Source organism: Balaenoptera borealis (genome assembly GCF_965194805.1).
Source record: "Balaenoptera borealis genome assembly, chromosome: 10".
Lineage (NCBI taxonomy): Eukaryota > Metazoa > Chordata > Mammalia > Artiodactyla > Balaenopteridae > Balaenoptera > Balaenoptera borealis.
In genome coordinates this window covers 80,081,491-80,108,923 of record NC_138874.1, presented here as the reverse complement: position 1 = coordinate 80,108,923, position 27,433 = coordinate 80,081,491, and the positions used below count along the sequence as shown (strand labels likewise).

At 38.2% G+C, this 27,433-nt stretch overlaps 1 protein-coding gene across 4 annotated transcripts in view; it reads right to left on the bottom strand.

Annotated features, from left to right (window-relative positions):
* MINPP1 (multiple inositol-polyphosphate phosphatase 1) overlaps positions 1 to 27,433 on the bottom strand; it is a 72,992-nt gene that overhangs the window by 8,680 nt on the left and 36,879 nt on the right. Inside the window, exon 5 of one of the 4 annotated variants that reach the window (XM_082339516.1) lies at positions 8,623 to 8,772. In XM_082339516.1, coding sequence (XP_082195642.1) covers positions 8,664 to 8,772 — 109 coding nt within the window. In that variant the 3' untranslated portion in view covers positions 8,623 to 8,663. Of the gene's footprint in view, positions 1 to 7,923; positions 8,773 to 19,180; positions 21,231 to 27,433 lie in introns of those variants that run through there. The other 3 variants (XM_082339515.1, XM_082339514.1, XM_082339517.1) reach the window with 3 other exon arrangements.

Below are 27,433 nucleotides of genomic sequence, written 5' to 3'. Positions count from 1 at the left end.
TTTTTAGCTTGAAGTGCTCTAAACAATTCTGGTTCTAATCTAAGGTCATCTGGTTGTCGTCTTACTCTAATTGATTGCAAGAAGTTTATAATCGTGCCTTTTTTTTTTCTTTTAATTATTAGCACCTTTAATTATTATTTATTTATTTATTTATTTATTTTTTTGGCTGTGTTGGGTCTTCATTTCTGTGCGAGGGCTTCCTCTAGTTGCAGCAAGCGGGAGCCACTCTTTATCGCAGTGCGCGGGCCTCTCACTATCGTGGCCTCTCTTGTTGTGGAGCACAGGCTCCAGACGCGCAGGCTCAGTGATTGTGGCTCATGGGCCTAGCTTCTCCGTGGCATGTGGGATCTTCCCAGACCAGGGCTCGAACCCGTGTCCCCTGCATTAGCAGGCAGATTCTCAACCACTGCGCCACCAGGGAAGCCCCTATAATCGTGCCTTTTACCTAAATCAACCCAATGAAAGATGGCACTCCGTGTTATTTCAATTCGGTTCCTTAAGACTCGAGAGGCCAAAGCATTGCTGTGTTAACCAACGACTGCCTGAGGTAGACTCTGGGCTACGGTACCCAGATTCGCCTTCAGGAATGAGGGATTTATTCCCTCAGATGCTGGGAGTGCTGTTGGAAGATGTCTTCAGCTGTCAACCCTATTTAAACTGCCTCACCCAAGGTCATGTCTTCTCCGAGGACATACCACATCTGAAGAATGATCATTTGAGGATATAAAATCCTGCCCCTCTTGCCCCAATGTGGGATATCTAAAGGGCCATTCCATCCCCAGAGCTCCTGAGGTCTTCGTTGGGACTGCGTCTTAGTTCAACTTCTGCTTAATCCTGCTTCCCTGTGTCCCTTCCATAGGTGTTGATCTCAAGCTCTCTTTAGTAACCCCCTGCACCCTAAGCTGCATCTTGGAGTCAGCTTTGCGGGAGCCCATCTTAGGAAACTACTATGAAGAGGGTGGCTACGAATAAGGGTGGTGTTTCAGAGAGGAGGGGAAGAAACCAGGAGATCTGAAGCACAGGATTCCTATTTGGGAGACAAGGCAAATTAGAAAGTGGGGAAAGTTTCTGAAAGCCCAGCAGGAAAGTCTCCATTGATTCTCAACCAAAGCTTCCAGAGAGCAGAAGCCAAGCAATACTGATTATCCTTCTCCTGTTTCCTATTATCAATAAAATACTCACAAACCCAAAGAGAGGAGATGAAAAAGTTACAGTGGCATTACAAACTAGAAATGCTGCCCAGCCATCTGTCAGATGTCAGGAAGAACGTTTATGGAAGGAAGCCTGGAATGAGAAGCCCGGGGACATAACCGAGGGGCTCTAAGTAGGGAAACGTGGGATGGTGAATATGGGCAGAACTATAGACTGCTAGAGATGATTGCCCCCCGAGGGTGGGGGGATCAGTTTTGAAGATTGGAAGCCCTATCTTGTAAGGGCCAGGGGATTTATCCCTTAGAGTGAACAGATTCAGAATAAAATGGAATCAGCAAGCTAACAGAAAGATGGGCTAGGGGGTTTGCCCATCCCGTCCTCCAGTCTAAGATGCAGGCAGAGGATTCTAACCCTGACCATTGCCCCATGTTTACAGGCATTCACCAGAGCTGAATACGGTTCTCCTTTTTCAAGGATAATCAATATTTAAAATGTGGTAGCGGGAGCCTATGAAACATTTTGTAACATAAATGACAGAGAATTTGGCACTTGAGGTTTTCCGAATAACATGTGTTTGGAAAATATTCCTACAGGAAACCTAACTAATTTTAGAAAACATCAGGTTTGTACCCTGAATAAGATTTAGGAAAATATGGATGTTTGAAATAAAAGATGAACTATGGGTAAGAAAATAAACAGTTTAAAAAAGGAGCTAGCTGAGATGGAATCAGAAATCAAAAGCTGTATGAGAGGACGGGACTATTGTAAAAAAAAAAAGTTATAAATACAATCACAGAATTAGTCACACATTGACAGGAAAGAAAACTGAAGCAGTGATTTGGAGAATGAGCTTGAGAAGAAAGAAGCATAAGAAAAAACAGAGATAACCAATTTTTTTTATGAATGGTTTGATTTTCATCTGTTTATTTGTTCATTGTTTTCATCTGTTTTCTACCTAAAAGATCTACTGGCTGGAAATTCAGTATTCATTCTCAGTGTGTACTCTCAACTCCTTGATTTTATAACTATTAATCAAGCTTCACTCTATGGCATTTGTTTTCCTTACCATGCGCAAATGTGAATGTTGCACTGTTAACTTCAGAATGACCCATTAGCAGTGCTATCCCCCTGAATATCTGTTATCTTAACTCTGTGGCTCTTGGGACACTGGGGACAGTGTTTCTGAGAGGAAGGCATGTATGTGGGAGGAAGTGGAGTAGAGAAGGTTACTCAAGTTTAAAAAAAAACAAAAAGGGAACAAGAAAAAACTGAGAACTTCCCTGCTGGTCCAGTGGTTAAGACTCCGTGCTTCCAATGCAGGAGGCACGGGTTTGATCTCTGGTCCGGGAAGTTCCATGTGCCGCGTGGAGCGGTCAAAAAAAAAAAAAGAAAAGAAAAAAGAAAAAACTGAGAGTGAAAATATGTACGGCAGAGACTAGAGATTCAAGATAATAATTATTCCTAAAATACAAGCCAGAATAAACATAAGCAACAAATTAACAATAGAAAACTTTGCTGATATGAAGATGTATCACAGTTCGTGGAATTCAAGAGCCCATCATATACCCGAACATGAAAAGTAAGAAAAAAATGAACACCTAGACATATTGTTTAAATTTTCTTTTAGTTTCAAAAAATTTTGAAGTGCCCTACATACAGGAGAAACAACTGACCTACAGAGGGAAAACTATAGGCATAAAATGAGACATTTTCTTTACCTCTCATGTAGAGATGAAGTCATAGACAGGAAGGTGGGCTGTAGAAAGGGTGTCAAAGTTTGAGCTATTACAGTAATTCCTTGTCAAAGCAAGTCCTGGATCTAGGACTCAAGTTATACCCAGTATCTCTAATAGCTTCTTAGACTCCTTTGACCTGCTTGCCTTTTCCCTCTGTCCTCTGCCAAGAATGAATGACCTTTCACCAATGCTGTTACCAGCTAGTGCACATTATATCTTCACAATCAGGTTCAGTAAAGACCAGGCCACCATCAGATTGACTGCTCTGAACTCCTCTCTGTCATCACACTTTTGAGGCACCCAATCTGCTGGATCATTTGTAGTGATTTTTGTTTTCAGTTTGTGACCACAAACAGGTATATTAGTTTGCTATTGCTGCTATAACAAATTAGCACAAACTTGGTGGCTTAAAACCACTCAAATTTATTATCTTACAGTTCTGGAGGCTGGAAGTCTGAAATGGGTTTCACCGGGATAAATCAAGGTGTCACGAGGGCTGCAGTCCCTTCTGGGGGCTCTAAGGGAGAATCTGTTTTCCTGCTCTTTCCAGGTTCTCAAGGCCGCCCGTATCCCTTGGAACATGGCCCCCTTCCATCTTCAAAGCTAACAACAGTTGGCCGAGTTCTCATCACGTTGCATCACTCTGACCTTCCCTTCTGCCTTCCTCTTCCACATTTAAGAACACATGTGATTATATTGGGCCCACCTGGATAATCCAGGATACACTCTCTCTCTTAAGGTCAGTTTGTTAGTAACCTTAATTCTATCTGCTACCTTAATTCCCCTTTGCCATATGACCTAATAGGTTTTAGGAATTAGAACATAGCCATCTTTGGAGTTCCATTATTCCTTCTACTACCAACAGGTTTCTCTTGTTTTGCTTCTGGCTACATTAACTATTCATTAGCACTTCCAGAGAAGACTGATGATAAAAAAAAAAAAATGGTAAGTGTTGACATTTATTTATAATTGATAAGAGTTTGATGAAGGAGGGGGAAACTCATGGCTAAAATATAGACCTGAGATTACATCAGTGGTGATTAAATCAGATAAAATAAGTGAAATCCTCTACCCTAGGACTGACCCAGAGCCTTTTGATTAAGTGGAATCTGAAGTTGATACCCCAGGTCCTTTCAAAGCATGGCTACTAGAGTTTGGTCTTTCATCTACTTTTACACGAGTCACTATTTCACAAAATTCTCGTTACCATCTTTCTCTTCTCCTCATCATCCTAAAAATATTTTTTATTTCTCTTCTGGATACATTCAGCATGGAAAGGCTGCCATGGACATTGTGTCTGTTTTATTGTTGTGGACCAAGAGTCTGTCCAGTTCCTCTTCTGAGCTGAAATTATGCATCCCTGATCTATAATTATTATTTCAAAGAAGGGACTGACAGAGGGAACTGTACAGTGAGCAAGGATTGAAGGAGTTCTAGCCATTTGGGAAGAAAGCAACCTCAATAGTCAAGAAAATGTAGAGTTTCATTTATATATGTTGTATCAGTTATGATCACGTGTGGTTGTACATAACAGAAACCCCCATAAAGGGAGTTAAACATAGAAGGGTTTTTCTTGCACGTAGAAGAATTCCAAAAGTGGGCAGTCCCAGGCTTGCGTGGTAACTCTGCAAATAAGACTGCAGTTGGTACAAGGCAAGGTAAATGTCTAATTCTTTCTTTTTAATGACCAGTTTTCAAAGTATGGTGTTAGTGTGCCGACTACCCTCAATGGTGAATTTCTTTTTCATTTTTGAATTTTTAAAAGTATCATTATGAACTCAAATTTTCTACGTTCAATGTGTTTCAATCAATTACAGTTATTCTTTTTGGTGCCCAAACTGTCTCATCTCCTGCCAGTTAAAAGCCCTTGTAGGTTGGCTCCAGTCCTTTTGACATGACCCTATTGGTCTTTGAGAACTTCCTTGCTTTGGGCACAAAAAATATGTCAGGATCATCTTGTACATCCTGCCCCAGACCAGGAATCAGCCATTTCTCCAATGTGCCCTGGCTCCTTCTAGTGGGAGATGGCATTTGGAGAACACAATCTAGTCTTTACTACTGGGTTGTCATTATTTTTAGGCCTCAGTAGACAGAGCTATTAAATATGTGTGTTTTAGAGAAACCAATATAACCACTAACAATGGGGCTACTGAATATAATTTAAGTTTCTTTGAAGTTCTTTTTGCCCTTAGAATATTTCCTAAAATATTGTGAAAGACTGTGAAAATTATTAATGTGAAATAATTCTTCTTAGAGTAAATATGTCACCACCTTGATATCCAATTAGGTTTTCTTTTGTCTGTGTATTTTTTTTTTTTTTTCCCTCTGTGTTTGTTTTTTAATTTTAGAGATCATGTATTTTTCTTTCTGACTTAATCTTGTTTTTTAATTATAACATTTACCTAGTCACAAATAAAAATTTTAAATGGGGTATGTTTAGAAAAGTCTAGTTTCCCTTCCTCATAGCTAATTATTTGATTAGTTTTTGAGTTATCCTTTCATCATTTAAAAAAAAATACAAACAAACACAGATATTCCTATTTCTCTTCCTGTTTTACACACAAAGTATCACACTATAAAAACTGTGCTGCACTGTGTTTTTTTCCACTTTAAAAAAATACCCTGGGGATTACTCCATACCAGTGTGTAGACAGCTTACCCATCTTTTTTTTCATGGCTGCAAAGACCATCATATGTATGTACCACAGTTTATTCAACCAACCCCCTACCAATAGACATTTGTGCTGCTTCTTCTCTTTTGCTGTTATAATGAAAATCTTGAATGTATGTCATTATATTTTGTCAGTATACCTTTGGGATAGATTCCTAGACTGGGACAAAGGGTATTTGCATATATAGTATTGCAGATATTGACAAACTTCCCTCACTGGGTTATTTTGCATTCTCCCGGCAATGTATCAGAATGGCTGTCTCCCTGTAGCCCTGCCAATAAAATGTCAAACTTTTGCATTTTTGCCAACTGATAGATGAAAAGTGATATCAGTATAATTTTCATGTCTCTTATTTTGAATGAGCTTGACCATCTTTTCATGTTTAAGAGTCATGGAGAATACATTTTAATTTAAATGTATTTGTTGCTTATGCTGGTATCTTCTCACTTGTACAGTTGGAGAGAACAGGATGGATGTGATTAGGTATGAAACAAGTTTATATTGAGCCAAAGGTAATGCCCAATGTGTTTCTTAGAGTAGAGAAAGTTCTATGAAGCTTTATTTGAAAGATTGCATGGAGGAAATTTTATCCATCAGATTTTAACATGAATTCATATAGTTTTCTTAGAGTGTCCTGCCCTCACTAGAGCGCTCATCTTTAGCTGTGCATCAGATTCACATACAGAATTTTTTTGAAAAAGAAAAGAAATAGATGCCTTGGCCCATCCCTGGACATTTGGACCCAGAGACTCTGGAGTCCCTGTCAGCTATGTTTTTTGGAGGTGTTTGTTTGTTTGTTTAAACTGAGGAGATGATTCTGTGCAGACAAATGTACTTGTTCAATAAATATTTATTGGGTGTCTACCAAGTGCCAGGGAATGAATTGGCTGGCAGGCGCAAGGAACAGAGCAGTGATAAAACAGACGCAGCCCCTGTCCTCAGAGACTGTAGAAAGATATACCAAAAATATTGAATAGATTCACATGAAGTGTCGCCAGTGCTCTGAAAGGACAGAGGGCTGAGATAGACAGTAATAGGAAGGAATGCTTTTGGACAGCATGGTCAGGGTCAGTCTCCCTGAAGAGGTAACATTCAAGATGATCTGCAGAAGCAAAATGGGCTTTGGGGCCATGCAGACCTAAACTTTTAAGGGCTATTGGAAACATGTGAACAGAATTCCCATAAAGTCCTTCGCTCAGTGCCGGTTTCATAGTAAATGGCAGCTGCTGTGGTGATGGTGCAAATGATTTTCTGCTCAGCCAGATCTTCTTCCTCTAAGGCCCACTTCTGACTAAACTACTCCATTAAACCTTCTTTAGTGAATCCAGCCCACACTGATTCATTTATTCACCAAATGTTTATGGGGCCTCTACTGTTTGTCAGGTGCCATCCTCAGCTCTGGGGATACACTGGTAAAGCCCACTTGGCCGTCACAGAACACATGTTACAGGAGGAAATTCAGTTTCGTAATTTTCTTTTCTTTTCCAGACACAATAGAATTACAGACTCCTGGAGGGCAGGGGACTTATCCCTTTTTGAATTCCCCTCCAAAGTTCCTGACACCAACTAAGTGCTCTGTAAAGTGCTAGACTCTGTGAACTTTTAGCTCGTCCAGTGTGTACTACCCGCCCGGTAGCCAAGGACTTTGAGACCTGGCAGTTCTATTAGGAGAGAGAAGAGAAAAAGTGTTGAGTCTGACACATTAAGGGCCCCAAAGCTATCTTTATGCCTTGAAAAAAGGCCAACATCTCTACCATTCCAGTCTGCTGAAAAGCCTGAAGTTGTAAAGTGCCAAAACTCAGATCCTGTTGGCATGGCCTTTTTTCTTTTTTTAAATTAATTTATTTAATTTATTTATTTTTGGCTGCTCTGGGTCTTCGCTGCTGTGCGCGGGCTTTCTGTAGTTGCAGCGAGCGGGGGCTTCTCATTGTGGCTTCTCCTGTTGCGGAGCACGGGCTCTAGGCGCACGAGCTTCAGTAGTTGTGACACACGGGCTCAGTAGCTGTGGCTCGCGGGCTCTACAGCACAGGCTCAGTAGCTGTGGCGCACGGGCTTAGTTGCTGCGCGGCATGTGGGATCTTCCCGGACCAGGGCTCGAACCCGTGTCCCCTGCATTGGCAGGCGGATTCTTAACCACTGCGCCACCAGGAAGGCCCTGGCATGGCCTTTAATGAAGCGGTTTTCATGAATTTGTTGATTTTGTTGTGGTGGTGGTGGTTAACCAACTTAAATTTTTTTTTCTTAAGAGAATATGTTCGCCGATCCTGGAGAAGCTTTTGGATTCCTGATGTTAACCAAAACCCTCCACCTTGCCCACTATTCCCCCCAGCTCCACATATGTGCATCCACATCTACATACTATGTAGAGTCTATCATTTTATTTCAAACCTCCTGTTTCCTCCAAGTCAGTGCTTCGCAGCATAAAAAACACCTTTTATGCCAATAACTTATTGAGTTACAGTTCACTTATTATTAGAGTTTATTATTAGATAAACAATCCAGGATGCTCCATTAAGTGTGAATTTCAGATAAACAACATATAATTATTTAGTGTAAGTGTGCCCCATGCAATGTTTGGAACATAGTTATACAAAAGAAATTATCTGTTGCTTTATGAAATTCTAATTTAACTGGGTATCCTGTATTACTATTTGCCAGATCTGGCAATCCTCCTTGTTATAGGTCTTTACCTGTGCTGTCTCTCATAACCCTTTAAAAAATACACAAAGTAAGTATGCTAATTTTACAGATAAAGACACTGATGCTCAGAGAGAGACAGTAATGTCCTCAAGATTATAGCTGGTACATGGTAGAATCAGGATTTGAAGCTAGACATGTTCAAATATGAAGGCCCTGTTTTCATATTTCTCAAGAAAACCAGTAATTGTTACAACTGTTTTGTCCAGAGCTAAATCAAGCTAGAGTTCTATAATGTGAGATTAATGGACATGCCTTTGCAGTTCCCAAAACACAGCTCTTCACCATGCTGAGACTTGGCACCTGTCTGCCCCTTCACGCCATGTGAGTGCTACTTAGCCTTCCTGACTCAGCTCAGAGCTTACCTCATTGAGGAAGCTTCTCTGATCCGCCCAGGAAGAGCTGATCATTCCATGTGTCTCCTCAGCACTTGTACAGGGCACCGCAATGATCTTCTTAAGGGTCTGTCTCCCTCAGAAGGCCATGAGTTTCCTGAGATGTCATTTTCCCAGTGCCTAGCATGAAAGTGGAGCCTTAGTAAATTCTCGGTGAATGCCCAAATTTGAAGCCCAAATCCTGGGCATCCGATTTATATAAACTCTGCTAAAACACGTATGAGATTACTGACTGGAAGACAATGGATCTCCTGGCTGTTTTTGAAAAACGTCATCAGAAAATGGATACTAGAAACTAACCTATCTATGGCATGTGAGTCTTTATGGAGGTACTTTTATTTATTCAGTAAGCTGTAAATGATTCTATTTGAACTGTTAGAGTTCATCAGCTAAATATATATTCACAATACAAAATGTGTCTACTAAATTTCCGCATTTTAAAAATCTTAAGAAATACAGTAATTAGACGTGTCCATTAACCATTTTACAAGACTTTAATATCTTAGTTTTCTAAGGGTATTTTTGCAACAACAGCAAAAATAAATAAAGCATTAATGTAATAATAATAATAATAAAGAAACTAACCTATCTAGACATGGACAAGAAAACCGTTACTATTTAACTTGAGAACAACCCTAACGATTACACTTTTTCTAAATGATCCTATTTTGCTGTCGCCTTTGACATAGTTTTAAGTTGTGTTGTTGCACAATTACCTTGAATGGAACATCTGAGAATGAATCAGATTTAGTTAACATTCATAAATATCTGCAGTGGCAGGAGGGAGGAGTAAAGCAAAGTTTAGCCTCACCTTTCTAGCTCAGCAAAGTTCAAGCCAGTCATTTTAAAAAGCCAATTTTGCATGAAAAATGAAGTCATTTTATATGCTAAAGATACGTGTGCTTGGCAGATAAGGACGTTATTCCTTAAAATATTTCCTTGAATATATTCCAGAGATTTTTAAAAAATGAATTATAATTGTGGTGAATACAGGGCTTCTTTATGTCATTCCTCCTTTGTGGACAGACCGGTGACTTCCAAAGGCACCCAATTAGATTACTGAAAAGAAATACAGTACTCTTGTCCTTTGGCTGACCTGCTCATCATCGTGAACTGATACTCATATTTAGTGCCAACAAAGCACAACTTCATTGAGAACAGAAATAAACCCATTCCCTCTGGTTCTGAGTCGTCCGACCACATCCAAGTCCTTTAGCTCTTTTGCTGAAATATTCCAGATAAGAATAACGATGGGTTGATGCCCTTTCCAAAATGATATGTAAATGCTATAAAAGGTAGCTATTTATACTAGTCAATAAGTGTTTTAGGAATGACGGACAAATTCAAATTTAGATAATTCCTATTAAGACAAATAATGACTAGACTCAAATGGCAACTCTTCTTTGGCAGAAGCACAAAGATATAAACAATCCACTGAGGAAAACATCTAATTTATTCTTTCATGCTGAGGAAATGACTGATGCAGTTTGGTGTGTCACTTCGTGCATCGGACAAAGCTTTAGGTCACAAGGAAGTCTGTCTAATGGTGGAGTCCCAGACACCAACCATGCGGTGCAGGCAGCATCTTGAGAACGAGAAGCGAACTCTTCCTAGTCTGGGCCAGCGTGAGCACACTGTCAGCTGTCCTCAGTATGTGTGGTGGAGGAGGGAGACACATATAATAGGTAAGAACACTGGGCTTCCCTGGTGGTGCAGTGGTTGAGAGTCTGCCTGCCAATGCAGGGGACACGGGTTCGAGCCCTGGTCTGGGAAGATCCCACATGCCGTGGAGCAACTAGGCCCGTGAGCCACAACTACTGAGCCTGCGCGTCTGGAGCCTGTGCTCCACAAGAGAGGCCGCGATAGTGAGAGGCCCGCGCACCGCGATGAAGAGTGGCCCCCGCTTGCCGCAACTAGAGAAAGCCCTCGCACAGAAACGAAGACCCACACAGCCAAAAATAAAAATAAATTAAAAAAAAAAATAGGTAAGAACACTGGCTGCAGAGTCAGACTGCTGGAATTTGTCTCCCAGACCTAGCACGTCCTGACCTTGGACAAGGTACTTCTGAGCCTCGTTTTTTTCATCTATGAAAGAGAAATGATAACAGTTATCTAGCTCATAGATTCTTGTGAGGATCAGTGAGACTACAGGTGAGTGCTTTAGTTCAAGGCCTAGCACGGTAAGCACACAATCTGTTAGTCCTTTCTTGCCTGTCAGAATGACTGAAATCAATGGAACAGTATGTTGGCACGCAGGTGGACAACGTTTCAGCTTCCGACCACAGCTTCCTCTAGGCTGATTTCCATGAATAACGTAAATCATACTTAAAAGGAGCAGAGGTTACAAAGAGAGGAAGGGATGGCAGGGACTCAGGATTTTAAATGCCTCTCTTCTTCCCCTTCCTTCCCCTTGACCTCCTTCCCACCTTAGGTTCTTGAAGGAAACAAACAAAACGCACAAAAGACAGGCCAGGAAAATGCATGTTATGAGACTTTGGCCTAAACCCCCATGCAGACTAGAGTAAGCTGAGCTGGCCCCTGGGGAGGATCCCTTTCACATGGCTAGAGGCAGGCCTAGGGCATAAGAGCAAAGGAGCTCCTGCAGCCCTTTCCTCCCAAAGCCCATACCCAAGTTTCTCTGGATCTGACTGCTTTAACAGCATAGAAAAGGGGATTCGGGAAGAACTAGCAAGTCAGCAAAGAAGCAACACATTGAAGAGATCATGCGTCCCTCACCCAGCGCTCACTTGGTCCAAGCTTTCTCAGCAGGTTGGAGTAATGAATGGAAACTTATGTCAGAATTTTTTTTTAGGTTTCATTCTATCCGATTAATTCATGGTTCAGTATTTGAGTACAATTTGTACCATTTCAGATCTGTACTCCAGACAAAAATAGAGTAACTTGAAATACTGTGTTTAAAGAAATTCTCGTGTTCTATCATTAAATTACTTGCCTAATAGTTGACTATATGATTTGTTTAAGTACTTTACGTGCTAAGAACCAATTGTCAGGAATGTTTGAATTATGTATGGTGATATTTCATGGTGATAGTTTTATTGCAAGGAGCATTGTTTTTTTGTCAGCAAGATTCCTGATGTAAAATAACAACTACCGATAAAAATACATGTTCTATATGCACCGCAGCCCCAGGACTCCTGGCCTAGATAAGCCCATCAGAGGGAGAGAAAATGTCAGAAGAAAGAGTCAAGAGCAACAACCACACCTGGCTCAGAACTTAACTTGTTCAGTTCATTCAACAATTACTTTGTTGAACCGCTATTATGTGCTGGGCACTTGTTCCAGATGCTGAAACTCATCCACCCCAGTTTAGAAGTCAATGACAGCCACAAAGAGGATTCAAGCCCTAGACCCCATGCACCTCAAACCTGCCCTCTTCTTTCTCAGCACTTAACTCCTTCCCTTCATGTTAATGGTTTTGCCCTCCACCCTCACGTATCCTGAGGGCAGGGTATGAAAGAGGGGAGGAGAGGGAGCAGAAGACAGGTTTAAGCTTCCAGAGCTGGCAAATAACAGAGGATATCAAGAAAGGCGATGTTTTTGGTTGTTTTTCCTAGTTTCACTTTTTTCAGCACTGGGGTCAAAAGCAGTGGTCCTGCTGACCCCAGTGGGTTCTGCTCTCACAAAGCATCTTTAGATTGTAACTCAAGGCACAAAAGCCTCACTACTTCTCCCTCACTTCCGAGTTAAACCTCACATTTCTGTCACTGGACTGTGATTTGGCCCCAAACAGAAAATTAGCTAATTAGCTTTTGCTCTCAGTTGGGGAAAAAGTGGCTTGCACCAGCCAGAAGAGATTCAGGTAAATAGTCTGTACTTGTTTGCTTTGGGAAGTGATTTGCCTGCTTTGCATCATAAGCAAGAAGATTTTCATACGGGACTAGCCTAGAGCAATAATAATCTACTCAAGTGTCATGAGCTGAGGTGAGGCCAAGTTCTAGAGACAAGAAAAAGAAGCTCCACCAGACAACTTCCTTTCCAGACCAATCCCAATGCAGGGCCCCAAATGGAGCTAGAGGCTCAGTGGAGAGCTCAGCACAGACTTCTCTAAATCATGACAGGGCTTGATTTTTTTGAGCTGCTCCTTAAATTTCCTACTCACCTATCCCCACGATCTTTAAAAATTAAATCAACTTATATTAACATGCTTATATTTTAACTTTGGAGGTTTGAAATTGAACTAATTCAACCAACTAGGACACTTTGTGTTTAAAAACAAAGAATAGAATTCAAAGAGCGAAAAAAAAAACCTCTCCAGACCTCATGATCTAAGTGTTTTCTTGCTTGTTCTATCACTAACATACTCTCTCTGGAACACTCTTCATTTTCCAGATGTGAATAAAAAGGTGAGATGTGAAGAAGGTAAGTGACCCTCATCAAGTCACATACCTAGTGAGTTGCAGAGATAACACTAGACCACAAGACTGTACTTCAGTCTAGTGCTTTTGTTTTGTTCTCAAACACAATAGAGCCTTCCTATAGTCCATAGACTGGTGTTGTAAATTACTCTATAAACTAGCTGTTAGCATATCAGAACAGGAGCCTGAATTTCTTTAATTGGCTAAAAAAATGTTATCAGTTTCCTGAAAGTTTCAGGTTTTGTGGCTTTTTAAAAACCATCTCTTTAGTTGGGTTAGTTAGTAAATAAAAAGCAACAGGTAATTTTTTTTTTTTGCCAGGCCCTACTTCCTTGATGATGTGGTCACTGTAACTGTTTTTACCATCTAAGAACCACCCCCTGATCGTTATCTCTTCCAGTTCTGCATCAGGCATGTTGCTTACACTGATGACTGATCCCAGTTTTCTGAGATTATAATAACTATGCAAAAAAGCTTCTTTCTCAATTGTTGCCCTTTGCTCTTTGCATAAGAATCAACTCTGGGTAATTCCCTCTTGGTCCACAGGTTATGACTGGGTTCTTTCACTGCTGGGGCCTGGGTTCAATCCCTGGTCAGGTAAATAAGGGGAACTAAGATCCTGCAAGCCAAGGGGCACGGCCAAAAAAAAAAAGAATCAACTTTTGTATCACACAGATTCGACTTTTGAAACCTTATCAGATCTTCTGTTTGGAATTCCAGAAAGCGGTATAAGAAAAACTGGAGAAATGCCCAACTTTCTAGTTAGAAGACTGGGCTGGGTGGGTGTGGCACGCTATGGATTTGATTTCTTGATTGTCTGCTGTGTTTACAATGAGGATAGTTGTGAGGTATGGCAGAAACAGCCGCTGAGTCAGAAAGCAGAAAACGTGGATTTCAAGTGTCCTACACTACAAATTAGCTGACTGAACACAGACACAAATCATAGGTTGTAGGTTACATAAACAACAGAATTTAGAATTGGAATGGACTTTAAGGACCTTGGTCCAATAGCCTTGTTTTACATATGAATCAACTGAGGTTCAGAGAAGTTCAATAACTGTCCAATATATATGTATTTTCTATATATATATAATTGTTCAGTATATATATATATATATATATATATATATATAATTTTTTTTTTTTTTGGCTGCACCGCACGGCTTGTGGGATTTTACTTCCCCAACCAGGGATTGAACCAGGGCCCTCAACAGTGAGAACGTGGACTCCTAACCCCTGGACCGCCAGGGAATTCCCAGGAAGTAGCTACCAATATTAAAAATATGTATATAACTGCATTTCTGGTCAAAATGACTCAGTAAGTCCACACTTTGACATACCTCTTCTGCTCAAATGGTAATAAATAAAATACAAAAATCAAAATAAAGAAAAGATATGAGGGGCCTCGAAAAAAGATTACATATTCCATGAACCAGAAACAGAAGAGTAACATGAAGCAGTGAGAGGGGCTGATGCTCCTGGCCAGGAAGTGGGCATACACGGCTGGGCCTCTAACTTCTGAAATTTAATGGGGATTAAATATGTTCCAAATGAGATAGGAAATTAATGATTTACTGGGATTTCAAAGGATGAAAAAAACTGCTGTACAGCCACTTCCAGGAGACATGGCCTAAGAGAAAGCAGTAGGCCTTGGCAGGCCAAGGAACAGGGGGCAATGGCCTCAGGAATCAGGAGGACAATGCTTATGCCTAGGAATGGCTTGGTGATACAGGAGACCCCCAAATATCATTATGAGACATGGTTTGGGGCTAGGTATCTAGACTGCAGCCACTGCAGAACCATTAAACAGAGGTAAGGACAGAAAGATTGAAAAAAGGAGAAAGAGGAAAAGGAGAAAAAGAAGACATAAGTAAACAACTTCTTTGGTAAACAAGTGTGCCAAAGACATTTCAAACAAAAAGAAACCTACTGCTAAAAATGAAAAACAAACAATAAAATCAACAATGAGAACATGAATTCATCCCTGAAAAAATTAATTTTATGTTACAGAATGACAAAACTCTAAAATAAATGTTTAGAATGGCCAAAGAGATAAACTGAAGATTCAGTTTCATTTTAAAAGAACAACAAAAGATAAAACAAAAAGAAATAAAACAGGTGAATATGAAAAAGAACCAATTAGAAGTATTGGAAATTATTTTTAAGTAGTCATGAAGTTTTTAAAAAGTAGTAATAAAATTAAACAAACAAACAAAAAAAAACCTCACCAGATTGGATAAACTCTAGACTAGACGAAAACAGTAAGGAAATTAGAAGGAAGCATTGAGAGACAAAGGTTGAAAAACATATAGAAAAGCTGTGAAGAGACCTGAAGGACCAATTTATAGGTGAACCGACTGAAAGGATCCAACATACATCTAACAGGCGTTCCAGAAGAGGAGAATGGAAAAATGGCAGAGAAATATGTTTAAAGAAAGAAAAACTGAGAAGTTTCCAGATCTGGAAAAAAACATGAGTTTTCAGGTCTACCTTCTCATACTAAACAAAGACAATTCCACACTTACATTTCAGAATATCAAGGATAAAGAAAAAGATTTAAAGCTACTAGAGCCTACAAATCAGTACAAGAAAAAAGGCAGGCAATCCAATACAAAAATGGGCAAAAGACTAGAACAGGCACTTCACAAAAGAAGTTATGCAATGGCCGTTTGAAAATGCTTAATTTCATTAACCATAAAGAAATGCAAATTAAAACCACAATGAGATAACTCAACACACTACAAAAATAGCTAAAATGAAAAAGATGGATAATACCAACTATAGGTAGAATGTCAGCCATATGGCACTTTCACATACCATTTCTGGGAGTATAGATTGGTTCAACTTCTTCAGAAAATTGTTTAGCAGTAACTACCAAAACTGAACATATGAGGACCCTATGGCCGCAACCAGAGAAAGCCTGCAGGCAGCAACAAAGACCCAACGAGCCAAAAATAAATAAATAAGTAAATTTTTTAAAAATGGGCAAATTAGTTGAACAGGAACTTTATCAGTGAAGATATATGAATGGTGATGATCCTCTAAAAGACTTAGAAAGGAGAATCTGAGAAGATGACAGCGATGGCATGATTTTTTAACTTTTCCCATCACCTCCCATCACCTAAAAAGAGAGCAACAAAAGTTAAAAAACAAAAACCCATAGACAGTATCTGCAACACAAGTTGATGAAACATCCCTAAGAATTTCCCAAACTGAGAGGGTGGAAGACAAACCACCAATTGCTACAAGGCCCATACCAATAAGCACCATCTTACTGGCAAGAAGCAGAGGGAAGCAGTAGAGTAGCTGATGGAATGAGGGAACTCCCAAGTCACTATAGGTACTCACTGGAAGTTCAGAGGGCTAACTGCTGTTGTGCAAGGAATTACTACCTTAAGCTCTGAGAGGACTTGAGCAGAGGGGCCCTATGAACTCTCAAAACTCACTAGCTGAAGCTCCCTTCTGGAACATAACTTTGAGAAACATCTTCTGGGAATAAAAATCCATATTAAACAGGAGACAAAAAGGGTACAGGAAAGAGAAGGCCCAGATGAAAATGGGGGCAGGAACAGAATCAGGAGATCTCTGAAAGGGCAAGGAAGAGCACTTCTGACCGACTCCACCCTCCCCATCCCCTGATACCCCAACCAAGGTTCAGGAAAATAACTTAGTACTAGATATGTAGGAAAATCTCACATATCAGTTCTGAGCCATTTAATACCACCTCCCTAAGTATCCTGTAAACAGAACACTAAGGCTGCAACTCCGTCCCTACAATTTTGTTTAAACCTGCTGGTTAATCCTACTAATTCAGTAGAGGAATATTCCCACTTGGTTTTTGTTTCGGCTCATTGGGATCTCATCTCAATTATTTCCCAGTTCCCTAGAGGCCTGTGTTTTAGTCATGTCCTGGTCTTCTGCCGAGTCATTGTCCCAAGGACCCCACCTCTCTATCATAGATATGGTTCACAAGTACATATTTACATATTTTACATCAAAATTGGATTTTCTTCCAGAATGAGAATATTTATTGAAAAAGTTTCCAAAAGCACCCACATTGTTAACATTTGGTCAAGAGACAATCAGAACCTCAAGGTTGGTAGAATGAACTCTAATGAAGAATGCTGAGAGAATCAATAAATTCCAACTTAATCTTTCATATTAGCTATTTCATAAATAATGTAAAATAAATATTCTAATGAAATGTTATTAAACTAGGAAGAGTATTCAATTTGGAAGGCTATCATTCTAATGAACAATTGTGTGTTCTCCCAGTAACACAAACAAAAGTGTAAACATAAACTGCTTGGGTCTAAATAATGGTTTAAAATCTGGGAATATAGTACATGGAAGATGTTGAACTGAGACTGGTTTTAGAAGTAATAAATTTAAGAATCCTTCTATCGTAAAATGTATTATTCCAGGGCTTCCCTGGTGGCGCAGTGGTTGAGAATCTGCCTGCCAATGCAGGGGACACGGGTTCGAGCCCTGGTCTGGGAAGATCCCACATGCCGCGGAGCAACTAGGCCCGTGAGCCACAACTACTGAGTCTGCGCGTCTGGAGCCTGTGCTCCGCAACAAGAGAGGCCGCGATAATGAGAGGCCCGCGCACCACGATGAAGAGTGGCCCCCACTTGCCGCAAGTAGAGAAAGCCCTCGCACAGAAACGAAGACCCAACACAGCCATAAATAAATAAATAAATAAATAAATAAATAAATAATTTTTAAAAAAATGTATTATTCCAGTAATGATAAAATAAAGTTTAGGAAGTTAACTTCCTCCCAAGTTGCAAGGTATGAAGCTCAAACTACAAATCTTTTAACTAGAAGAATATGACATCTTTTTTCTTGCTGTGGAATTTTCTCAAAAATACTGTCTCTCTCCCTTTCTCTCTCCTCTCTCTCTCTCTCTCTCTCACACACACACACACCAATTAAAAAATAGCTTAACAGATTGATGTGAACGTGCTTAAGGGTAGACTGAGCTGATAGGTGAGTGGAAGGAAATGCTTGAGTGAGAGAAAAAGAATAGTTAGGAGAGAATTCAGTGGCCTGTGATTCTATGAGAATTAAGTGATTGGGTAAGTTAAGGAGAAGAGCTAGATACAGGCAAATTATACTGTAATGCAAATATTTATTTTCAGCTTACATTTGGCAGAACACAGTCCAAATTCCAAGGATCATTAATGAATTATATGAAATACCACCTTAGAGAAATATATTCCAAAAATTGACACTTACAGATTCTGGTTTGGTTGTATGTAACTCCCAAATATTTAAGGGCATGAATCAATTCTGCAGTTTATAAAAGGAAAGCACTCAAAGATATCGTAAAAGTTGATTTTGCCTGAAAACACGAAGCTCCTTTTGAGATCAAGATTATATACAAAAAGAGCTTCAAGTGCATGATTATGTGTTGGAGAGCAAAAACTTCAAAATGATAAAATGACTATAAAAAACAGTAAGTACAATGCACTGCACACATCAAGTTGCAGACTAGACAGAAAAATGGCTAATGTCCATAGGCTATTTATTAACTGACTAAGGTCTCAGAACCGATAGCGATTAAATTTTGGCTTGACTGAATAATTTGGTCACCTATCATGAATGAACTCTTGTTGGCCAAAGATTATTATTCAACGTTCAACTTTTTATATATCCTATCCTAGATAAGATCTTTTGCTTTTATCATGAGATTCTTCAGTTTCAGGCATTTCCTAAGTGAGAATAATAGCACCAGAGTAATGTCACAACCTCTGTAACATTAGGGAAAATGGACCACACTTACCCTCTATCCTGAAATATTTTACATACCAATGACTACAATGATAACTATATGGTCCTATTTAATAATAAATTAAACAATTCCTATAAAACTTTAATAGTCTATGAAAAGTTTATGAATCAAATTATTTAATGTTCCAGACATCAAGTAAATTTGTTTTAAGGTCTTTTAAGATAACCCCCTTGAAAGAAAAACTAGGTTCATTCCACTTTAACATGCCCATAGACTGAGTCTAGTGTTTGTACATAAAAAGTACACAACAGGTATTGATGAACTGATGGTGTTAATTTAAGACAAGTGATCAGGATCAAGAAGTCTTGAAAAACAAACACAGCAATTAAAAGAAATCAATTATTCAAGAATGATATGCACAGTATAAGTCCATTTATAGAAAATTTTAAATTCCCACAACAATACTACAAGTTTTCAGAGTCAAGCATGCAATGGAGTGGTAAATACTGAACTTCATGTTGGTGGCTACCTCTGGCAGGGAGTGAGGGCAAAAGCACCAGGGAGGCATACAAAAGTCCTCAATTCTTCTTATTTGGATCTAAACCGAATGATATAATGTTAATTTTGATAAAACAGTATGATGGGCATGAATGCTCATTATACTGTTCTCTTCTTGTCTGCCTACTTACAAATTTAAGAAAGGAAAAAGATTAATACCAGACCTTTGCAGGAACAATCAGCAGTGTATTGATGCATCAGTAGTATTTATCAGCTAATCATCTTATTTTATGAACATCATTCATTTGAAGATCAATGATCTACAGACCAATGATCTATGCATCTTCTTTTATACTTCCAATATATAGTTGTATCACTTTTTATTTAGATTTTTAATAAAATAGATTTCAATATTTCTTTAAGAAGTGGAAATCTGAGGAAACTTCTATTAGAAAAAAATTTCCTTATATTGCCTGATTTAGTCAAAGCTGCTTGAAATGCTAGCCTGTTACCGTCAGTTACTGATTGTGTATCAATACGGAGAGCAGAAAAGACCTGGTAGTAAAGTCACAGGAATTCTGTTTATTATTATAGCAAACATTTTCCTGGCATTTGACAGAACTCAGAACCATTTCTTTGAAATGGGTTCATATCTGTGAAACTAAGCCCACCAGTAGGAAGTCTTTCTTTACAGAAATGAACAAAAAGGAAACTAAACCATCAAAAGATATATTTCACATAATAGCAAAATATAAAAATACAAGCAAAAATGACAAAATTTTTTAAAAAAATGCTAAGCAATGGATTTAAGAAACTTTGATTCTATTCTTCTGTCTTGTTGCTAATGGTCCTCTTTGTTCTTCCACTGTTACATATGTGAAACAGGAATGATAATAATTAAAGAATGGCCTTGCATGACTTACTAGGAGGTTAAAAGGAATTATTGAAACAGTGTTCAAATACTTTATAAATACTATTAACAAAGATATTTATTTTATTATATTTTTGTCTTCCTTCAGTGAAGGTGTTCTTTTAAATCAGACGCTGTTTATTAATATTGTTTCGAATTCTCAACTAGAGAGATGTTAGCTTTCTTTCAAAGCGATACTCTCAGTGAATCATAATAGTTCTGATTAAGAAAGATGATACCAGAACTTTGCTACCTGAGGAAAAGAGAAAGAACTGCAGCACAACTGGTAAAGTTCCTAGACTTAGTCCAATCAAGTTATGGATTGTCCAACTGACATATTTTGTTACTCCAACTTTCAAGTATCATCTTGAAATCATATTCTATCTTAGTGTGAGATTTCTTACATAAATATTTAACTTCTGTAAATGTTTGTAGTGCCAGTTATCTTTTTGAATAGATTTTTTTTCCCTTAAGAGAGCTGCTCCAGTGAAGAATCATTTCTTACACATCCATGTCCAGACTCAAAAAGAAACGTTTTTCTTTGAAAAGACAAAAATACCCAAGTAATATTAAAGCTTGCTGTAGCCAGGGATTGCCCACCTATTCCAAGCATGGGATCACTCCCTGTAGATTCCTGATGAATTAAAAATGTTTGCCAGTTACTCATAGCTCATCAGATGTGTTCACCTTTGGTAGTTCACATTTTTCACTGGTGTGACAACTCTGAAGGATGTCCTTGTAGTGGTTCTTCAGATCTTCATACAAAGAAACAGTTTCTTGTGAGTGAGCCAATGGTAACACCTTTTCATTCAGTAACATCTGCACTTGGAATTCTTCCTTAGGAGTCTTAGCATTTTTACAATGGTAAAGCACAAATATTAGGTTTGAGGCATAGGGTACAATGTGACCACTTCGGAACTTCCGATGCATTTGCTCCTTGTAATTGTAAGCTGTTAGGGGCTCCTTGTCTTTGAAGTAGCCCATGAGAGAAAGGAGTGGAAGAAGGGTCTCTGCATGACCAAACTGAAGGATGACTGGAGAGGAAATTGGTTGAGAACTTAAAAGAGAAGTAGAGAAAAAAATACATATAAACGTATTTTTACATACATAATAATTTAACATAATAGCTTTTAAACATAATAGCTACACTTAGAATTAGCATACAACTTTATCATCTTTTTGTAATCTTTATAACAACAATCTACATAACAACAATATGGCTGAAATTCTGTGTGGCAGAGAACTGAACTTTTTATAGTAAAAGTTATGTTCCAAAATTTTGGAACACTGTAGTATTGTAAACCCATCTACAGCAGTGAGCATACACATTATTCTTTAAGTTTAAAGAGAGAGTTGAGTCTTTACTTGTAGATTAAGGAACTTGAAGTTGATATGTATTTCAAAACTGCATTGCCTGCCTGTGAAGGACTGGCCCTTAGTAAATACTGATTACTCCTTGGAGCTCATCTGAATAAATTTCAAATGTTATTTTATCTTTATCTAGGGAATAGGACAAGCACTATTCAGTAAATTTCTCGGTTAAAACCAAGTCTGAACAGTGAACGGTAATGCATGTAATTCCTCAATGTTTTATAAGACCCGACTTGGGCACAAAATGTGGAAGAGAGCTACAAAAGGGTAGAGACATAACCTATTCTAGCTCATATACTGTGTCTGTGGTTGGGAATGGACTTTATACACTGCCAGAAACACAACCAGCTTTCAACATCATGAGCTAGGTCACCTTTATTTTTGTTTTTTGTTTTTTCCAAGTTTTCTATGATTTTTTTCTGGTAAAGGCTTCTTTTAAAAGCAGCAGCAAATGACTGTTTAGCCTTCTCTCAACTTTTATAAAAAGAATATGACTATTGTTCTTAAATATAATTCGTAAACCTATTCAAACACAGTTAACCATCTGACTTCTTGCCACCACCCCACACATTAGGTTCACATTTTCTGGGAGGACAGCAGCATTTGCAGCAGTTTCTGAACCTTCCTAATTCCTCACATAAAAACAGATGGAGCAAATGGACAGCAGATCCCAAACCCAAGGGAAACATTCACAACATAACTATGTGGAAAAGTATTCTCCATGAATCATCAATAGCCTCAAGACCTGCATATTATCAGTATCAGTGTAGAAGGAAGCAGAGGGAAGCCATAAAGCATGTAAGAGATCTGAAAACTGGAGAATCCCAAACAGCCATTGGGTATTCACTGGAAAGTGCTGTGGGCCAATCTGAGATAGCAGCTGAAATTGGGAAGGGTTTAGGTTACTCTAGTGTGTGTGTGTGTGTAATACGTATGTACTGATACTATATATTATATATGTATGTATATGTATATATATAATGACAATAGTAATATAGATTGATTTTTTCTATACGCCATAAACATACAACATATCATTACTATTTTTGCTTTAGGTAATGTTACCTTTTAGAGCAATTAAAAATAGAATAAAAATTATGGTAGACAGAATTCTAAAATGACCTCCAAGAATTCAGCCCCCTGGTGTATATACCCAGTATAATCCACACCTCTTAAATTGGGAAAGACCTACATATATCAAGATATCACTTGCATGATTATGTCATATTATACGGCAGAAAATATTTTGCAGATGTAAATAAGTTTCCTAATCATTTGAGTTTGAGTTAATCAAAAGGAAGATTATTCTGGGTGGACCTAGCCTAATCTGGGTAGGTTACTGAAAGGGGATGAAGTTCCTGAGAGATCTTCCTGCTGACCTGAGAGCAGCAAGAGCCATGTTGTAAACTACATATGGAGGGACCACATAATGAGAATATGAAATTGGCCTCCAACAGCTAAGAGCAGACCCCCGCTGACGAGCAAAAAAACAGGGACTCAAATGCTTCAACTTCAACTTAGTGAGTGCAAGGGAGGACTACCTCTAGGCCTCTCCTGGGGCTGCAGAAATCTAGCCCCTGTGAACTCTCCAAACAACTGCTCCAAGGTTCCACTGAAGGACAGAGGCCACACTAAGGGGAAACTGCTGGGAGTGGGGTCAAGACTGAGCAGGAGAGGGACCGCAGAGATAAAGGAAAAAGGAAGCCCAGATAAAAGTGGGGGGAGGGGAGCAGAGCCAGGAAGCAAGCTACCATATTCCTGAACAGTACACACACACACACCCCCCCAGAAAAGGGAGCTCTGTAAGGTTAAAAAAGCAACCTGATACAGCCTTCTTCTAAATGTTGAGGAAACCTAAATTTACATTATAACAAGCAACAGAAAAATAAATAAGAGAATAAGGAGCAGAAAAACATTCCTACAGAAAATAAAACTATACTAGAAAAGTATACTAAAAAAATACAGAGAAACATACTATTTCTCAATTATCCATTATTTTGAGATTAATATTCTCTAAAAGGTGTCAAATTTAAAAACCATTCATCAGCAGGTGATTGTAAGCCTCTTTTCTTAACTGGTATACTTTAATTAGGTCATCTAAAGTACCTAAAACCTTTATTTATTTCCAAGCAATATCTCCTTAAGTCCAAAGTTCTAAAGCAGTACCATTCAAACCACAGTTATATTTAGTTTGACTGCATAAATACTTTTACATCTTATAATATTTGTCAGTATTTTAAAATTGGGAGATTTCAAATTCTTAAAAATCCAGATTTGTGGCTCCTCTTAAAAACCTGAAAGATCTGGCAACATGAACTCCTATCAAGGCAATAATCAGCTGAACAGGAGTAAGGTTTACCCTCCAGAGATGACATATACCTGTTGCACAGGACATATATCATTTCACGTTGTTTAAGATAGGATGGATTCATTCGTTTGTTACTTGCCTCGCCCCTTTATATATTTGACTATAAATAAGCCAAAGCCACTGCCATAATGTAAATATAATGGAATTTAATAGTGATAGAAGTTAAAGAAAAACATGTAATATAAAGATACTGGTTTGTATTTTAAATCTTCTAGCCATGAGGCAGTTAAGTGCAAAGCCAGGAACAACCCTCAGCTCAATACTTTACTATTGCTCTTTGTAAGATTTATTAGGACACGTAAGAGTTCAGGAAGGATAGCAGCAATACCCTCACTGTCTCACTGAAAGGCTTAACTGTCAGCAACTCTCTCCTCTTTTCCCCGCTGGGGAACTCCAGTAAACTGGGAAGAATATATAAGGCAATATATAATATAAAATATTCTACTTTTAACATGTAATTAACATAAAAATTATTAATGAAACTATTTTATTCTTTTCTACCAAGTCTTTGAAATGCCGTGTGTACTTTACATTTACAGCAATCTGAATTCAGACCAGTCCCATTTTCAGATGCTGAATAACCGCATGTGGCTGGTGGCTATTTTGTGGGAAAGCGTTTGACAGACAGTGGAGTAAACAGCCTTACCCTACCTACCTGGGTTCAAAAGTCAATCAAATAAAGAGAAAATAGAAAAAAAGATAAAAAACAAATAACAAACACACATATGAAACAAAATTGTGTGCTGGGGAAGAGAAGAGACCAACAAGGCTATGTACAAATGATGAGTTCAAAGTCCAATTAACTACATCCAAGCTACAGAAGAAATTAAATCTAGGTTGTTACCCAAATTTAAGGTTTAAACCTAGGGTTCCTTAGGTTTATATAAAAAGCAATAAATCCCATTTTCTCTTTTGACTGCCTACTTTCAGTCACGTATTAAAATCAGCTAGTTTTGAGAAGAAAGTTGAGAAAAAATTGTGCTTTAAAAATGCTTATTGGGAGTTTTATGGGAAATCAAATAACTGTATATATTAGATTCATATAGGAAGCCAAATCAACAAAAATAAAGGACTGTCTTCTCCCATATGATCCACCTAAATTAAAAAAAAATATTTTAGAATTCCAAGCAATTCTCAATAGGAAGGAAAAATGCAATTTAAAAAATAAATGCCATGAGTATCATCTTCTTACTACAGATCAGTCTCCATTACAGGAGGATGCAATATACAAAAACAGTATGTTTAAAGGTCTGGTTAAATGCATCGATACAATAATGATAACTAAGGACAAGGAAAACTATATACTAGAGGGTCAAGACTAACGTAGCCTTCCCCAAAACAATCTAAACAAGTAAAAACATCAATTTACTTAGAGATCCAAATGTGCTTGCAGAAAATAGTAAGCAGCTTAGAATTTTTTGTAGGTTATATATTTCTACAATAATGCCAAATATAAAGGAGAAATGAGCACAATTTCACTCACGATTATTTTTTGTCTGCCTTTAACCTTTGTGCCTTAAAGTGTCTTACACAAATAGCAGATGCTGTTGCTACTTCAGAAAAAGAAGTTGGCTGATGTTGCTTGTATTCATACAAAAAAAGCACTGGACAAAAATGGATGTGCCCAATTTTCTGAAACATAAAGAAGAGACTTTTCAAAGATCCATTTGGCCATTTGTTTAGATGTGACAGATGCTAGCATTCTCTGCCAAGTGCCAGGTACCATGCTAGTTTCTCTTTTTAGGAGGGAGGAAAGATGAGAAAGGGGGAGAAAAAAGGTGGTAAGGTGAAAGAACAAAAATACAAATAAAACATATTCCTGGTTCTTGCAGATGAGAATTTGTCTAAGTGTTAGGGGAACCCAGAGAAAGAGAGTAAAATCACTCTGTCTGAGGAAGAATTGGACGGACTTTGCTGAGGAGGTGGTGTTTGAGCTGGATCATGAATACATTCCTATTAAGTCTCATAATAGAAATGCTGCCCGTCGTGGCTTTAGTAAAGTGTAGTATCTGGTTTACCCTATGATGTAGATATCATCATCCCGTTTTTACAGATGAAAACGCTGAGGTTAACTTACTTGCCTAAGTTAACTTTGAACCATCAATTAAACTCACTAGAAAAAATACTATCCATTAAATTCATAGGAATAGATAATATAAAAGATTAACCTAAATCCTTTCAAAAAAATATTAATCGTCCTGAGCCTGATTCTTAAGTTCAATTTTTCAAAATTGTTTTTTTTTTAAAGAAGGGCACATCTGAAATTATTTAACTTTTTAGCTTGAACTTGAATACAGGAATACTATAAATCGAGTTTCACGAATATAATATACACGCAAAAAAATTCACTTGGAAAAAGCTCAATGCCTCTTATATAGGAAAATATTTGCATAACTGGACTGGAGCAAATAAGTTAGAAATTTAGTCACCCAAGTTTACTTTCAAGCCATTGCTGATTTAAAATCAATCAAATCAAATCAAAAAAACTTAGTACAAATTTAAAATCTATTTCAAATCAAATCAATGGGGGGGGGGTGGGCTGTGGAAACATGGCATTTCAATATACCAGCTGAGGAAAACCACATTGTTAGTGCTTGGTAACAAGGCCCCTGGCGTACTAATTTGAATTGGGCAATTTAAAAAATACTCTTTAGCAACATGCCCTTTGGTGAGAGCACATGTTAAATCCTACAGAATAAGAAAATGGACTGTCTCTTAAACAAGGCATCAATTCTTCTCCAAGAATGTATAAAAGGCAAAGATTACATTTCCCGGGTTTTTAACCTGAAATAAATATGTGATAGAGGATAAACAAAAACAGAAAGACAAGAAATCTTGCTTCAGGAACACACTACATGACTAACGGCTTCCTAAAATTTGAGACACCATGTGTCCATTATGAGCTTATGGAGACCATCTTCCCTCAATAACTCTGAGGCACTCAGTGCATCATACTCTCTACCATGAATTCAGTTTGCTGAGTAATAAAGGGTATATGCAACTACATTTTTATTGTAGCATGAAGAAAGGGAATATGTCAACAAATGACAGTTTTCAGTTTCAGAGACCCAATATCTAGGCCAAATACTTTTCAACTCCCATTAGTAAGTACTCGCTATCTGGAACACTGTACTGAGGTTGTATCCAGATCCAATGTCATCTACCTCTTATTTCCTAAACACTTTCTTTATATATGAACATCTTCTCCTTGCCAACCAATCTCCCCCTCTTTATCTCTCATTTCCCAGACATAACTATTTAAAATCACTTTGCCCATTTCTAAGACACCTGATTACAAAATACAGCAACAGACAATGCTTCAAGTTTGTATCAGGATGCATGATTTCTTGTTTTTTGACAGCAATATCACCCCTGGTCAAGTGTATTACAAAACAACACAAATATATATATAAAAATATATATGCAATATATATTATATATATATATCATACAATCAAATGATCACTTTAAGAACTATGTGTAAATCATTCCTAAATGTATGTACACAAATCTTCATTGAG